Source organism: Camellia sinensis, chromosome 13 (assembly GCF_055761805.1).
Source record: "Camellia sinensis isolate YWXY chromosome 13, ASM5576180v1, whole genome shotgun sequence".
Taxonomy (NCBI): Eukaryota; Viridiplantae; Streptophyta; class Magnoliopsida; order Ericales; family Theaceae; genus Camellia; species Camellia sinensis.
In genome coordinates, this window is record NC_138973.1 from 29,434,854 (window position 1) to 29,452,442 (window position 17,589).

Below are 17,589 nucleotides of genomic sequence, written 5' to 3' on the forward strand. Positions count from 1 at the left end.
GACAATTGTTCCCGCCTCCGTCATGAGGTGCAAGATTTGATCGACAACGAGGTTATCCTCCCGCCTACCTCAGCCAAGTCCGTTACCACCCAGTTATTGGATTTTGAGGACGCGGATACTGCGAGTATGTAATCAGAAAGTGAACCACCTGCGGGCGACATTCGGTATATTTTGGATGTAGCGTCTGGCACGCGTTTTTGAGCATCGGTGAAATCGAGTTTTGTAAATTCTGGCTTAGGTATCGAGTCAGTCTTTTGTTTTGAGTCTGTTTCTTTGTTTTTAGTCAGTCTTTTTGTTTAAGGGTCTGTCTTGTTGTATCGAGTCAGTCCCCTTTGCATAGAATACCAGGTGATTCTGGGGTTATTGTCCCGAACACCGTTTTGTCTTGTAATTACCTGTTTTGTTTTTTTTGAGTTTGTTTCTGCCGAAGGGCCAGTTATACCAACAAATCTGAATGAAACAGCCGTGGCTACCTCATTTTCATGCTTGCTTCTAGTATAAGTTAATTGTGCTAGAGGACTTGAGTGGACTGACAGTACATCTCGCCTGCTCTCCTGCGTGCCAAACTCATTGCATTAACCTAAGTTTTTCAAAAACCCCTTTTCGAACACTGCGGTGATAAAAACGAAGAGGAAGGAATTCCTCGGGTTTTGCAAAATTTTGATCATTATGAGAGAAAGAGAAGCATGCTAAGCCCTTAATGAATGGAATCATGCTTGTCAGCGTGAGTACTGAGAAGGACCCTGGCTTGATCCAGATTGGTTCCACACTATCTTCGGCACGAGCGAGTCGTCGCTTTCTTAAAAACTTTCAAAAACAAATGTTTTACACGGCCCTGTGAGGACCTGTGTGGAACCGCTCTTGAGATTGTGCAGCCTAAGATCGCTCTCAGCCTCAAGATTCATCCCATCCGTTTCAAACCTTGAACCCGTTCAGAAAGTTCAACGGTCAAACGTCATGCAAGGTCTGTATGGCCAGTTCTGAAGTAGCCCTCGAGTAAGAGGCACCAAAGCCGAATCAGAAGGAGTAGATCTCGTCGGAAGAAGCTCGTGGAGCAACCGGGATGGATTCTTCTGCAAATCATTGCAATAGCCGTTCTCCTAGATACAGAGAGGCTTCAACTTTATAAACCATTTGGCATGGACTTGCTACACTTTTACCCTTTGAGAGGCTCGCTGGGCCGAAAACCCGGAAGGGCGACCCAGGCAAAAGTTAGAGTAAGAGAAAAAAGAAAAAAAAGAAGCAAAAAATACAAAAGAAAAGAAAATAAAAGAAAAGAAAAAGAAAAATGCGAAAAAGAAAAAAAGAAATGAACAAAAGAAAATGAAAAGAAGCTCGCAAGGTCGAAAACCCGCATCGGGCACCTTGGCAAAAGTTAGAGCCTGAAAAGTAAAGGTTAAAATATCCGAGTGTACCTTAACCGGAACTACGTAAGGCTTGATTCCCATGTTTGGGATACGTAGGCAACTTCATCCTGAAGTCCAGCCCCCAACGCTTTCATAGCGTCTCAGTCCATGCAATGGTTTCGACTTCATCCCAAAGTCTAGTCGCCAACGCCTTCCAAGGTGATTGTGTCCATATATCTGTTATGACCGTCTTCGTCATCTCTGGGTCCAAGAGTTCGACCGCCTCCAATGAAGACTGTCTGCGGACTGCTGCGGCACCATCTAAACAAGGGGCAACTTTCCGTTGCCACCAGTCGTCGCAAGACGCCATTCAAACCAGGGGCAACTTTCCGTTGCCATCCCCCCCCTTTTTAAGCCAGGGGCAGTTTTCCATTGCCTCCGATCCGAGGTTGCGCATCTCAAAGAGTAAGTTCCATGCTTGTTGAGCATCAGCCGTTTGCAAAAATAGTTTTGAAAATTTTTACTGAGGTTGACTATTGTCTCGAAAACTATTCTATTTTCCAAAACTGGACCATTTTCTTGGACCCAAAAAGGAAAATTTTCAGTACTTACAGCCTGACTTGCATGGTTTTCAAATCAAAAATCGAACAAGTATGTTAATCCGACTCTCATCTTGATCAAAACTGTTTTTAGTAGAAAGCAAAAACAAAAAGATGGTCAAAATGATGAATTAGGGGCGCAGTTGAGTTAGGTGTTCTGTTTTTCCCCGTCATCAACGTACTTGCCAGGAGGGCACTCTACCCACCAGAAGAAATAGCCGTGAGCTAACGGCATCGGGCGTGAACCCGCAACTTCCTATTCATAACGAAAAAAATGAGAGAATAAAGAATAGAGAGGTTTAAGTTGAGAGAAAAGTAAGAAAAAGGGTTTTGAGAGAAAAACCAAGCCAAAGGGCCGAGTGATGTGAGAATCACAGATCAGAAAGGGTGGGAAACAATACCTAGAGAAACTGGCTCCTCGTGATCCGAAGTCTCCGACCTTCGTTAATGCGCCTATGTGTCGACTCTTTTGTTTTGTTTACCTCAACCTTTGTCCTAGGTTTTTCCCGAGCGTGTCTCGTTGTGTTTAGGTCGCATACCTCTTTGTTTGAGTCCTCCCTACTGTGTCCGGTTGTAGGCTCGATACCCTGGTTGGGAACCCCCCCTTTTTCCGAAAGTTAATCGTTTACGCTCAAAATGTTGTGCCATTCTCTATATTCGATTGTGTTTCAACTCCAGCTGGTTTCACCTCTGCAGTCCGTCTTGTCAGATTGGGCTTTTTTGTTTAAGGTTTTCCATGTGCAGAATGAACCGAATGTTGGGTTATTGGGCTGTATACAGATTAATCCCCAACAGAGTAAGGGCTGTGTGTCCAGAATCAGGCAGCGGGTTGCTTGGGTTATTTTGCTGTTGGCCGTTAGTTGTCTGATTATTACAGTGCAAGTGTTCAATTTTCAGACAACCAATCAATTTCATTTACATTGAGGTGTAATATGGCGTGATGCGATGCAAAGTTTGAAATATAAAGATATACGGATGTAAACACTTTTTCAGATAAAAAGCCTGTTTCATTTCATCATCTTTTCAAATGTACAAGTTTTGAAAACAAAAATCTACCCACGGCAGTACAAGGTAATCTAACTACCAACAAAAGAGAAAAGTACAAGAAAGAGAAATAACAAAAATCTGCATCCATGATGAGCACTCCGGGGGGCCATCAGTCTGTCCTAGTCCTCTTCCTGGACGAGGGTCCAGGAGCATCATCAGCATCGTCGTCAGAGCCCGAGCTAGTGCCGCCTCCGGTCTCCTCCTCTGATGACTCTGACTCCGCCTCTGACTCCTCGTCATCATCATCATTCGGGACTGGAGCTCGCGAGCTACTCCCGACATGAGTGCGCCTCGCCTTAGTGCGGGGAAATGCTCTGCCCTCCTCATCTCTCCCTCGGGCAGGGACGGAAGGTCCAGCGGGAACACCTCCTGCCATAGGAATCTGGAAAGGAGGATGAAAAAGTACATAAAAGGGAAATGCATCAGTATACTGTAGATAGTTTATCAGTGCGGAATGCAGTGTATGAGTACAGTGTGAGAATGCCGTGAGCAGTCTATCAGTGCGGAATGCAGTGTATGAGTACAGTGTGAGAATGCCGTGAGCAGTCTATCAGTGCAGAATGCAGTGTATGAGTACAGTATGAGAATGCCGTGAGCAGTTTATCAGTGTAGAGTACAGTGCAGAATGCAGTATATGCAGTGTATCAGATGCTGTGAGATCAGTGTATCAGGTGTTGTGCCATGCATCAGATTATGTGAAGCAGTGTATGAATGGTTTGAGGCCAGTGTCAGAAGAACATACAGGAATGCTGTAGAGGGCCAGGAGATCAAAAGTCCACTGAAGCATCCCCATCATGGAGGCGTTCATCTCCAATGACTGTCGGGTATACCCAGAAGAAGCCTGCAAAAGTATCAGATGCATTAATATTCTGTGGAATATCAAATAAACTGAAATGAAATGACTGTACAAAAATGCAGTAATACATACCGGAGGCAAGTCGGGGACACCGACGAACTCATGATCAGCTGGCAGAGGGGCGAAGGGGATCTGATAGGTCGCCCCACCCTGCCCCCAGAAAGTCAGTACAGCAGGCAGGGCGGGCCAGCCAGCCCCCCGTCCTCCCTGAGCTCCGCCCCTGCCACGGACTCGGGCCCTCATCGAAGCCCCTGCTCCAGCTCCTGCTCCTGCTCCTGCCCCAGCCGCTGGCGCCACGGGCCTGGCCCCCTCCGCTCGACGGCCGCCGCTCAGAGGTCGCATAAGGTACGTCTGCACGTACTCTCGGTAGTCGCCGATGCCTCTGAAGCGGGCCTCCTCCCAGCCAATAGTGAAATCAGCCATCTGCTCGGTGGTGAGCCCCTCGGTCTCCCTCATATCCGCAGGAGGGTGAACCGGGACTATCTGCTCAGGTAACCCTAGGGTCTGGCGTAGGAAACGCTCACCCAGGTACCAAGCTCGACAGACCGGGCCCTCCAGTAGGATCCGAAAACGTGAGGTCTCATCAGCACCGGCAAACCGGTCCCGCATCGCCGCCGGCAATGGAGCCCACGGCTGCCAAGTGATCTGAAAGTGACATACAGTTTGTTATCTACTATTTTTGAAATATGCAGTGGAAAGGCGAAGCTTAAATGAACTGCAAGTAAAACATACCTCGGCGGGGGTAATGGTGTCGAAATATCGACGGTGTCTCTCGTGGCCTCCGGGTGCATCTCCCGTCAAAGCGGCGCGAGAACGGGACGACCAGAGGAGTCTCTGTGACTGGCACGAGAGCGAGCCTAGGAAAGTAGGCATAAACCCACAACTGCAAGGTAAATACCAGTACATTTATCAGATAAAGCAGAATATAGAGTAAAAGCAGAAATAGCAGAGCCGTGTGTTGTGCAGTGTATTGTGTACAGTGTACAGTGTGAGCAGTGTGCAGTCAGTGTGAAGCAGAATGTATGTGTGTGCCGTGTGTACAGTATACAGCAAGTATAAAGCAGCCTACAGCGTGTGCAGTGTACAGAGTACAGAAAATATAGGGCAGAAATGAAAAGCGGAGAAGAAATGTACCTCCTAAGCCCGCCAATAGCCTCCGAGCAACTGGCCGCTGCCGCGGAAAGCTGAGCTCATGTACCCGTAAAGAGTGGCCAGAGCGGGGCCACCCCAGTCATAATGCAAAATGTCTCGAACGTCCACCAGTGCGCTGAGAAGGCAGAGAGGCACGGTGTTCGCCCGGTCGGCGAAAATGGTCGTCCCGAATAAGAACATGAGGAAGCTGTGGGCGTACCTCTCCACGGCCTCCGGGGTCATCGGAGCTGCATCAACGAGAGTAGACTGGACCCTAAACTGTACCTCGAACCAGGAGTACCGCACAAAACCTGGACGAGCGAGGGGTGGCGCCTCACCCAGCAGATGGACCTGAGCGGCGGTCCACTCATCCATGTTGATATCAAAAGGGATCGGATCTCCCTCCACCCCGATGCCTGTGAGCATCGAGAAATCGTAAGGGGTCATCGTCATGTCCCCTGCTGTGGAGAAATGAAATGAATCGGTGGTGTCCCACCACCTCTCTGCCAGAGCGGCGAGGAGAGGTCTGCATGTGGTGAGCCTGGAGAGTCCTCGACAGAAGGCGCCGAAGCCCGCCCGGTCCACTATGCAACGAACTGCGTCAGGAAGCTCGTCGTACCACTCCCGAGCGCCAGTGTTCCCATACCCGCGGATGGTATGGGAATCTCCCTGTAAACAGAAGATAACAATCGCAAGACAATATTCAAAATGCAGTTCTAAGAAGCATACAGATGTAGCATGCGTGCAAGTTTAACAGATTCAGATAAATACCGAGTGCCGGTGTGCTTACAGTGAACTACGGCGTGTGATGTGTCAGCGTGTTTGGGTGGTTCAGAACAGATATAGCATGCGTGCAAGTTTAACAGATTCAGACAAATACCGGGTGCCGGTGTGCTTACAGTGAACTACAACGTGTGATGCGTCAGCGTGTTAGGGTGGTTCAGAGCAGATGTGGCATGCGTGCAAGTTTAACAGGTTTAAACAAATACCGGGTGCCAGTGTGCTTACAGTGGACTACAGCGTGTGATGCGTCAGCATGTTTGGGTGGTTCATAACAGATATAGCATGCGTGCAAGTTTAACAGATTTGAACAGCTATCGGGTATTGGTGTGTTTGCAGTGAAATACAGTGTGCGCCGTGTGTTTGTGTGATTCAGGGTTAGTGCAGTATATGTGCATGTGTCAGTTTCAAACAGATATCGGTTGTACATATGTTTACAATCAACTACGTTGTATATCATATCAGATTCAAGCAGTTAAAGAGTGCAACTAACTACGACAGTTTTGTATCCTACATTGCGGAAAGTAAAGCAGAAGAAAGAGAGTTACCTCGAAAACGCCGAAGGACAGGTGGGAGGTAGGCTCGCGCAGCAATAGCTCGGGTGGCACGTGCCTCTCGAAGCTCTGAAACTGACGGAGACCGTCGAGGGGCAGAACGTGAATCGCCGGCTGGTAGGTCGCCGGGTCGAACGGGCGCTCGCTCAAAGGTAGGAGCTCGGCCCCGGGATCCATCTCGTGATCCAGGGGAGTCCCGCCGCGTGGAATGTCGTCCGCCATGTCAAGAGTGATGAGAAAATAGCCGGAGGAAAGAAAACCGGACTGGAATACGAAGAGTCAACCGAAAAGTCAACTCCCGAGAAGGTCAAAAATGGCCGGAAAGGCCGGGATGTGAAAAGGCACGAAAATCAAGAGAAAAGCGAGGGGAACAAACCCTGAAAAGGTGGGAACGCCAAACGAGGCACCGAAACAAAGTTTTGTTCGGTTGAAAATGTCCGAAACGCAAAGAAAATCGCGAATCCGACGACGAAACGGGCGTAGAACGCGAAGAAACGGGCGAAGGAGGAGAGAAAAACGCTCTAGAGAGAGAGAGAGTGAGGGTTTTCGGCGGAAAGGAAAGTGAGAAAATAGGGTTTGAAACCCTATTTTAAAACACCCGAGGTGAAATGTCGAATCTGCCCCGACTCAGCAACTTTTTGCCGGTCGGCAATATTTTGTGCCGGCTGGCAGTATATTGTGCCGATGGAGTTATTTTTCAGCCGGTGGACAGCTGGTGGCCTCCCTTCCCGGCCGGTGGTGTTCCCACAACCTTGTTTAGGCCATATGAGAAGTTTTTGGTCTTCATAGCTCAAGAAGGTGTAAGAAAGTGTATCTCCGATGCTCAACCGGCCTCCGTTTTGGCCTTGGACTGCGTCCTCTGTGCGTAGCACTCCAACTCATGCAATGTTGTATCCTTTGGTATCTTTTTTGCCTTTGTCAAGATCCAAAAGTTACCCCGTGTGTGTTGCACATGTTCATCGCACTATCTCGGTGCATTACATCGCGCTATTACGCGCCTCGCAGTTGCATTGTTATGCACATACTACGTGCGTTGTAACACGCACCCCTTGCATTGTCATGCACATCTCTCATGCATTGTCATTGCATTTTTATGCATTGTCATGCCTTTTAATGCATACGTTGCCCTGCGCATCGTTCGCGTTGTCGTGCATTCCCTTACCATGCATTGTCATGCATTCCGAAACACGTGCGTGGTTACGCATTTAAGCCCATTTACATTTCACATTCCGTGTGGCATGCGTGTCACACTTCGCATCATTTTACATTCCGTGTGGCATACGTGTCACACTGGGCATCATTTTGCACCTTATGAGGCATACGAGTCTCATTTGTTCCATTTCGCATCTGATGAGGCATGCGTGTCTCATTTGTTTCATTTTGCACCTTATGAGGCATGCGTGTCTCATTTGTTCCATTTCGCATCTGATGAGGCATGCGTGTCTCATTTGTTTCATTTTGCACCTTATGAGGCATGCGTGTCTCATTTGTTTCATTTTGCATCTTATGAGGCATGCGTGCCTCATTTGTTTCATTTTGCACCTTATGAGGCACGCGTGTCTCATTTGTTTCATTTTGCATCTTGTGGGGGCATGCGTGTCTCATTTGTATCATTTGGCATCCTATGGGGCATGCGTGTTTCATTTTGTGTCATTTTCATCGGCATGTGCACCTCATTTGCATAGAACATGCATTCACTCGCGCTTTTTTGCGCATCGCACTGTTTTGTGCATTTCAATCGCACTGTTTTGTGCATCGCACTGCTTTGTGCAGTTTATCATTCGCGCTGTTTTGCGCATCGCACTGTTTTGTGCAGTTTATCATTCGCGCTGTTTTGCGCGTCGCACTGTCTTGTGCACTTATTGGTCTGGCGAGACCTTAAACACGCACGGTCTAGGAGACCTTAAATCCTTGATTGGTCTGGCGAGACCTTAAACACGCACGGTCTAGGAGACCTTAAATCCTTGGATGGTCTGGCGAGACCTTAAATACGCACGGTCTAGGAGACCTTAAATCCTCTGAAGGTGCAAGTCCTTCAGTGTTTGTCGTGCCCGAACGACTTTCGGTGGTCTGGTAAAGCCACCTGCCTATATTTGCGGTGAGTTCCTAGAAGACCAACTGGGACGGTGGGAACTAGAGTTCGAATGGCTTATGCGTAGAACGCAAAGGTTCGGGAGTTCCGAGACTAAAGTCTGGTTTAAATACCTAGAGGTGTCTCCTCGGCTTGAAATCTGTATGGAAGCCCCATAGATTGAGGTAGCATGCCTGCGCCTCAGTTCTGGATACTGAACCAACCTAGTATATCGCCCTGTTGGTAAGATAGGGAAAGCTGCAATCATAGCCGTTGCATCATAGTGCATTGTCATGCATTTCCATTGTAGCTTGCATGCATCCATCGCATTTTCCCCAGTAGGTCGCATCATACCGCATTGTCATGCATTTTTGTAAATATCCATTCCATTGCATATTTGTAGATATTGCATTGTAGTTTGCATGCATTCATTGCATCACCTTCCACCTATGGCTTGAACCTTTCCAGGTTGAGCTTGGTCTGGTATGTACCCTTACTTTTCACGTTAAAACACAGTTCTACATGTGTACGCGCCTATTCCACGCTGGTATGCTGGTTTGAGGGTTGCGGCACCTTTTCTGTGTTACACATGGCGCGTATGCGTACATGCCTTTCCTAGGCAAGATTTGGTTTGGTCCGCGTGCCATATCCATTGCATTGTAGCTTGCATGCATTCATTGCATCATCTTCCATTTATGGCTTGCGCCTTTCCATGTTGAGCTTGGTCTGGTATGTGCCCATACTTCTCGTGTCGAAGCATAGTTCAGTGGACCGTTCTATGTTAAACATGGCCTGTATGCGTACATGCCTTTCCTAGGCAAGATTTGGTTTGGCCCGCGTGCCATATCCTTTGTCATCTTCCTAGCATATCTATATATATTACATTGTAGTGTAATTTTTGCATCCGGCATTAGGATCGTTGTCCTTTCTCCAGCGGGTCGTTTCCCCACCTTTGTCATTCCACCCAATACTCGTTCTTGTGTCTGTCTACGATGCTCATAGTTCAGTTGACCGTTCTATGGTAGACAGACTTGTTACCTCCATCAATCTATTTGACATAGGTGTGGTTCCGAACCACTCGTGATTGGATCGTGATTCAATTGCGTTGCATATAGCTTGCATTGTTTCAATTACATTGCATCTTCATTTGCATTGTTTATACATTGTTTTGTATATATATTGCATATCATTTTGCATCCATTTTCGCATTGTCATGCATGTTGCTAACAATATTGTACCTGTTAAGTTTGTTTTCTTTGCAGGCACGATATTGTATGTACGGTTCATTTGAGGTTGGTGCAACCAGATGAGCCGCACAGGTATTGCATCCTCCGGGTGAGGCGTATTGAGAATTGCATAATTCTCTTACATCCTTTCTGCATTGTAGTGTAGTTTGGTGTATGATAGCTTAAAATTGTCGCATGTATGCTTCATTACAGCTTTCTTTGCATGATCATAAGTTATGCCCGGCTTCGTGCATTGTCTTGCATTTTGCCCATACCTTCGGGCGCATACCTTGTTTGTCTTGCATGTTTGTCTAAGTCTTCGGCCTTGTCAAAAATGGGTCGTCTCTGGGCTTTGACATTCACTCCCGTCATTGTTATGAATTTCGAGTTCTGTCAAAGAGGGGCAACTGTAGACACCCCATTTTTGACCGTCCTCAAGAGTTGGACGTCACCGTTTGAACACTCGGTGATCATCCATGTTTGTGTTCGTTTGGAGTTCCCGGAGGTCTCGGCTACGCGCCTTGCCTCAGATCTTCGAACTCGACCGTTTAGTGTCTGGTTTTGCACCAAACACTTGTGTTTTGCACCAAACACTTGTGTTTTGCCTTAGAGGGGCAGGGAATGCCTTGTGAGGCATCCCCACACACCACCAGCCATGGCCAGAGGCCACCGGCTGGTTTTTACTTTCACCGGCAACATATATTGCCGGTCGGCACTATTTGTTGCCGGTCAGCACTATTTAGTGCCGGTCGGCACTCTTTTTTGCCAAAATGGCATCTTTGGCCGGCCGACTACTGTGCATCTGCTTTTGCAGATATTTTAAGACAGCTGTCTTGCTTTTTGCTCCCCTCCATACACGTGTATGGAGGGATCTCCCTCTTGAGAAGCTTGTCTTGTAAGCTTTACAAGACAAAAGCTTCTATAAAGAGAGGGGCTCTCTCTTGTTGCAAGGGTTAGACACTTGAGACATTTGAGAGATAGAAAAGACAGAGAGAAGCTCTGGTTTTTAGGGTTAGGATCCATACATATCCTATCTCTCTTTTTCTTTCTTTGTGTTATAGGTGTTTTGGTTCACACTATTGCACACAAACACATAGTGTTTCACCTTCACTTAGCTACTGAGGTTCTAAGAGGTTGGTTTTGAAGTTTTGGAGCTGGATTCAAGCCAAATAGGGCCATTGGAGCATCATTTGTGAAGGGGTCTTCAAGGGTAAGAAACTAGTCCATATATTCCCCATTTTTGCATTGTATTTCTACCTATCTTAAAATCGTTTTTGAGCTTAGTGTAAAATACAAAAAAGTTCTGTTTTAAGACCCTCTTGATTGTTTATTAAGGGTGTTTTGTGGTTTGAGGGTGTTTGACCCCTCTTAGGCCTTGAAAGGCCCCATTTTGTGCTATTTTGTACAAGTTTCGAGACTTTGATGTTTGGGCCTCTTCACCACTGAAATCTTGAGGGATTTCAGTGGTGAAGATGGTGCCTTGAAGTCTCCAAAAGGAGAGGGCCACCCCCTCTCCTTGTTGTCCTTGAAATGGACCAGTTTTGGCCTCTTGAGGGAGCATCTAGCTAAGCTTCATATTGATCATGTCTTGGCTGTTTTTTGTGCCTATTGTGTCATAACATACCTCTGTTTTTTGTTGGTTTTGGTACACCATGCATGCTTAGCATACCTACCATGTAATGCCTTGTTATTGCCTTAATATGCCTTAGGTTGTTAGCCTTTGTTCAAGCATGTTTTAGGCTTACTGTTGTGAAGCTCTTGTGCATATTTTGCCATGTTTTAGGTCTGTCCATAGTTGCTTGGGTCGGATTTGGCATCCCAAGTATAGCCCCTTTGTGTTCAAGCTTGTATGCTTCAAGTATGTGAATGTATAGCATGACATTTTTGCATTGATTTGGTGATTTGGAACCATCCACCATGTCATTTCAGTCCTATTTGCATGCCTATATGTTTACCTTGGACGCATCTTTAACGCTTTGAAAGCTTGTGTAGTATGCTCCATGTTTTGGCACTTGTGTATGCCTTTGAATTTGAGCCACTTAGATGTCATCTAAGAGTCCCCTTTGCATGGTCTAGGTCTATCTTGAACCTATTTTAAGCCCTCTTAGCCTTGTGAGGCTTGGTTGGCTTGGTCATGGTTTAAGTCCCCTTGACTTGCTTCAAGTACTTGGACCATTTGCATGCTAATGTTTAGCCTATCTTGTTGCTTGGTTTGACACCATCCTAACATGATTTTCAATGCTTACCTTGCATGCTTTTTGTCCATGATTGCCTCATTCAAATGTGCTTAGAAATAGCCCTTTGATGCTTAAGCATTTGGGCCTTAACATGTGCATGCGTGTATGTGTATTTTGGTCCCTTGTTTTGGTCACTTTAGCCACTGTTTTGGGCCTTATTAGAGCTGCCTAAATCATGTCTAAATCCATCTTGCCATTAGTTGGCATTGCCTCATGTTTGCTTGCATGCTTGCATAAGTGTCTTGCCATGCCATGTTGCATCTTTAGCTTGTATGCCTAGATTGCATTACATCTTGCATGCATGCCTTGTTCCTTGAATTGGTGATAGGAATTGGGCCTTGGATTGTTTGTTTTGGTTTGCATTTCATTTGACATGAAAGTTGCATACTTGATCACTTGGGCCATCATGCATGGAAATGCGTGATTGGTGGTCCGAGAATCGAGACACATGCCCCTTTGAGTCATTACCATGATAAGGGACATGATTGGTGCATATATGCCTTGAATTGTGCTGCCATGCTTTGCTTTGTCCTCTGCTGCTGTGAGTTGCAGGTTCTGCAGGCCTTCTTTGCCGACCGGCAGTATATATTGCCGACCGGCAGTGAATCAGCAGTCGATGGATTCATTTTGTGCCGGTGGCCACATGCCACTGCCGGTGGCAATCCTATTCAGCCGGTGGCACTCCTCAATGTCCAAAGAAGCAGTCCTGAGGTTTTGACAGCCTCTAGAGGAGTAAAGCAAGGAAAACAGAGGCAGCCTATGCATGGCGGTGCATTTCCGAGCAGGACCGAGCGTGCATTGCATCGAGCTCTCCTCCCGAGGCAGTTTACTGCTTTACTTAGATTAGCTAATTTGTTTAGTTGATTAGGCAATTTGTAATATTTAATTAGCTTGCGTAGTTAATTAATTTGTATTATTTATTTGGCCCCTCCGAGCGAGGGCAAATCTGTAATAAGTGTGGGTGCGTGTGTGTGCATGTCTTCCAACCCTCACTTCTTTCTTCCCTTTTATTTACCTGCTTATGATGGTAGATTAGGGTACGTTTAATTTAGCATACCTTATGCTATGCATGCGTGCATCCATACATTTGTCTTACATGCACCGGGCTCGGTACATCACGCTAACTGCATTTGTACTTCAATTCCAAGTTGAATACGTGCATCAATTGGTTGCATTTCACATACCATGCTTAGGTTAGCTGAGCCTATTCTAAGTACATCCTGTATGTGTTGCATTAGGCAATTTGACATGAACTAGGATCACGCATGTTTGCTAACTAGTTTATTGTTTTGGCACGGAGTACGATGTAAGTATTTATGCTTTAGCATCATCGCATGCGTGTGAGTGCTATCATGACAGTATGCTTGCCATGCGGCTAAATGCTTATGTGATAAATTGCTTGAATGCCTGTGGGTGAAGGTTGGATTGTTTGAGTTGGAAAAACTCATTGAAATCCGTGTTTTAGCCTACTTGCGAGTAGCAAATTCCAAAGCGCTTTTCAAAACAAACGGATACGCAATGCTTGTTTCCAAATTAGGCAATCTAGTCTATACTTGTTTGCCGTGCGCATAAACATAGTAATTCTAGGCTAATAATCGGGATAAGAGCGCATAACGTTTTCAAAATCGGATATCATGGTTAGTAGAGGCCGGTCTTCGGACCGGGCGAAAGGGGGTGCTCATAGCTGACCTTCCCCGATCGTACCCAAGCTCCCGAGCCGAGACAACTCCGGTGATGACGGACATGTGGCCTTCGGCACCGAGTCAGGGTTTTCTAAATTCTCCAATTTTAAAATATTTAGGTGGCGACTCTGTATCTGGGAAAGCAGTCCATGTTTGGCACTTCTTTTCAAAAAATCTGTTTCTCAAAACGATTTGCCGGATTTGGACTCTTTGGTTCAAGATTAAGAACCGTGACGATTCGAGAGTCCAAGCTGTAGTGACCCCAAAATGGAACAGAACGGGACTCACCCTCCCGGGGCGTTCGGGGACGTCTATAGTTTCTGGCGACTCTGCTGGGGATTTTTAGAGAGCTTGACTCGAACTCGTGATATCCTGTTTTGATTTTGCTTATGTGTTTCTTTGCATTGCATGTGCATTGGTGCGCCTAGGAACACAGTGTTTGCCATCTGCCATTCCTGAACGGTTTGCCGGAGGCTTGTCTTGTCAAGGCATGACCATAAGGCTGACCGGTTATGAGCTCTGACAGTATGGGAACACAAACCCCAGTTTTACCGGGGCACCCTTTTTGACCATTCAACCTAGTACATATTTGGATCCATAGTGACCAATCTAAGTTAGGACAGGCTGCTTACCCGATGTTAGGTTGTTTGAAACTGCTGTGTGCATAGTGAAAACCCTAGCTCCTGACAAAATAGGACAGGGAAACCCTACCCCAACATAGGGGTGTTTTGGCTCTCTTTACTTGCTATGTGCTTTTAGAGTGTATCTCTAGAGGAACGTACATACCAGTTTGCAAGATTGAGTATTAGACCTGAGGGCATCAGTATCAGCTTATGAGAATCAGTTATCTGCGGGTATCGGGTTCAGTTTTGGGGACAGTGATTCTGGGGAACAGTTATCAGTAGTGGACTAACTTTGAGTACGGCAACCGGGCTATGTTCAAAGCTTCCTTTAGACCGGAGTAACCTCAAGATTCTTTTGGATCGGAGTAACTTTACACCCCTCATGGGCCGGAGTAACTTTACACCTTTCTTGGGTCGGAGTAACTTTATGGCCTCTTTACTCAGTCCTTCGCAACATCGTTTTCTTCAACTCTTGTTCAAACCTATCCATGACTGATTCTGGCAAGCATATCGGTACCATAATCCCATCTTCTCCTCCTCTAATGTCCCTAAAACGTGCAAAAACGCTAATCAAAGATATCGCCCTAGGAACACCGCCAAACACCGGCTTCCCCAACCCGAAATCTACCTTATCAAACCCTGCCCGAGTCGTATCTGAAACGATATAGTCCTTATTCGCTTCCAAGGTATACGAAGGACGTCCCTTTATCACCATAAGATCAGCCACTGATCTTAAATACTCTTCTTTCACTTGTGCCTTTGCCTTCTTTACTAACTCCAATGCATATCCCAATGGAAGCATAGATAACATTCCTGCCTTTGTCATCGCCGTGGGAAAGGTAATCACGTTGCCATAGTATCCAGGAGGTAGGTTGAGGCCATGTTTATTGCCGCGGCCATTGACTACGCATGAGATGCGAACAATCTTGTCTGGGGCTAGACAAAGTGCGCGTGTTCGACATTGCCATATACACGCGGTGAGTAGTTCGAATGTGGAGGCCGTTGTGCTGTGGTGGTGGTGGGGAAGATGGTTGCGAATGGCTCTGATTTCTTTGGGACCAAAGAAGAAAGAGCTGTTGATCGTGGTGGTTTCGTTGGCCGTGGTGGTGGTGGTGGCTGCTCTGGCTAGTGCTTGGTCATATTCGTGGTGTGGGCATGTAATGGAGGGAGGTTGTCTAGCAGAGAGGAGGTGCCTTTGCCAAATTGGTGGCACAGATGGTGTAATTTTGGTTTGGGGTTGTTGGGCAAACTCAGTGATTGTGTTTAGGAATTGCATAAGACCAGAAGCGTCGCTCATTGGGTGGTTCAGACGTATTGCAAATGTGAATCCACCATAACTAAAACGCGTCACCTGCATATTTTTATTAACACAGGTTAGAACACAGTCGCCGCATTTTAAAATTTGGACAAATTATGTTGGTTGTCATTACCTTTTGTGTCGGTTTTGGTATTTGTGTTTTAAATTGATTCAATTTTAATATTGAATTTTTTTTTTAAATTGTCTTATTCTCAATAATTAGTTATTTATTTATTTATTTATTTATTTTTTATGTTCTAATTCTGTACAATACTTTCTGCTTTTTTTAGAATTACTGTAAATTGCTCTGCATTTGGTTTGACTTTTCTGAATTTACTTTTCAAAAAAATGAAATTTTTTATTTTCCATATATATATTTTTATTTTTAGTTACTTTTTCTTAATATTTGAAATAATTTTTAAAATTTTTAAATATAACTAACATAAATACACTTAAAAAAATATAATATTTGTTATTTTTTTTAAAAAAAAAAATTCACTGAATATAAAAAATATGGGGAAAAAATACTAAAATTCAGGGCTGGTTTGACATGTTTAAAAAAAGTCAAAAAGTCAAAAAATCACTATCCTATTTAAGTCACATCATCTTATTTAAGTCACATCACCTCTCTAACACATCACTTCAAACCCAACCCAAACCGAACCTATATTTCATAAAAAATAAAAAAGTATACTTATTTAGATCATCCCAAACAACCCCTAGTATATTTTTTGTATTCTTATGTATTTATTAATGTTTTACAAATATTTTACTTTACAGATATATCTAATTAAGGTACATGTAAAAAAAAATTAAAAAAATTGCTAAAATTTTTAAAAATATTCATTACAAATTAAAAAAATATATATGAAAAATAAAAAATTTAATTTTCAAAAAATTGAATTTAGAAAATTAAAATCAGTGCATAATTCTCTTTATAGTAAACATTATTACCTGAATTAACAAGAGAGGACAACCCACAATTCCATCGGAGCCAGGAACATCATACAGAAGCTCCTCCAAGTATGGACACCCTTGCCCAACCGTGTCACCGAGCCAGTCGAGCTCCACATTTGCATCTGCCTCTATGAATAGAACCCCTTCGGCTGTGCAATCCACTGAAAGTTCCCGATTAGGCCCTTCAACAAGCCTCCCTGCAAATGGGTAATAAAACACAAGTGCTTTGGCTAGTGCTTCTCTAATCACACGCGCAGGGTCTTTCCCTTCCATTGAAGGGTTGTTTTTGTAACATATGATCACTGGGAGTTGAAAACGAAGACCTTCTTGGTCATCTATGTCTGAGAGTTGCTTGAGTTCGTGGGGTGTGGGCTTTGATGGAACAACAAGTTTTGGATCTTGTCTTCTCACTATGAATACTAGGGGAAGAGTTGAAGATGCCATTTTTGGAGGAAATGTGAAATAAAGAATATGTCATATCTATATGTGCTTTGTCATATGAATTTGAGAGGTGTTTATAGAGTAATGATCTAGTAGAAGATGAGAAACCCATCGCACAAAGCAACTGTTTTTCTTAGGAGTTAAAAATCTCAACATCACAATAAAATTGATCAATTATCAAGTTAATTTGGATTCACTTCAGTGAAATAAATAGTTCATATTATACAATTAAAAAAAAAATTATTCTTATAAAAATTAATTCACCAAATGTTAATTGTCATACTATTAGAACATTTTTATTTTGGTGGTGCTACATGCACCAATTAGTGTACCAACTAGTGTTATGACATTATTATTGACACCACTTATTATATAAATTAAAATACTCAGAATCTCTAAAATTATTTCACATCATCTGTTAATACACTAGTTAGTATACTAATTGATACTTATAGCATTATTTTTTTTATTTATAAAAAATACATGTTTTTAATAATAGACCGTTCATTTATTATAATATATGGGTGTGTTTGTTTGGACGGACTGGATAAGGGGATTGTAATCCACCGAACGGTTACTCCTAGGATACATTGTCCCCGGATTATTTGGTTGGATTAGATTCATATCCTATGTTTGTTTAGTCATGGAATTAGATATCTGGATTGGACTATTCTACTGAATTATAAATTTTATTATAATTTTTTTACTAGACCTTTAAATAATTAAATACATAGAATATTAA

The 17,589-nt window shown here is 44.4% G+C and overlaps 2 protein-coding genes across 2 annotated transcripts; both read right to left on the minus strand.

Moving 5' to 3' along the window:
• Positions 1–2,928: 2,928 nt before the first annotated feature.
• On the minus strand, positions 2,929–4,991 carry LOC145806083 (uncharacterized). Its single transcript, XM_082901804.1, has 5 exons — positions 4,983–4,991; positions 4,581–4,705; positions 3,921–4,493; positions 3,735–3,833; positions 2,929–3,374 (listed from the first exon to the last, which is right to left on the minus strand). Exons 3-5 carry the CDS (start codon positions 4,455–4,457, stop codon positions 3,102–3,104), a joined length of 909 nt encoding a protein of 302 aa, XP_082757930.1. The 5' UTR covers positions 4,458–4,493; positions 4,581–4,705; positions 4,983–4,991; the 3' UTR covers positions 2,929–3,101.
• A 2,031-nt stretch (positions 4,992–7,022) lies between these two features.
• Positions 7,023–16,909, minus strand: LOC145806082 (alcohol acyltransferase 17-like). Its single transcript, XM_082901802.1, has 2 exons — positions 16,404–16,909; positions 7,023–15,503 (listed from the first exon to the last, which is right to left on the minus strand). Exons 1-2 carry the CDS (start codon positions 16,848–16,850, stop codon positions 14,589–14,591), a joined length of 1,362 nt encoding a protein of 453 aa, XP_082757928.1. The 5' UTR covers positions 16,851–16,909; the 3' UTR covers positions 7,023–14,588.
• Positions 16,910–17,589: the final 680 nt, after the last annotated feature.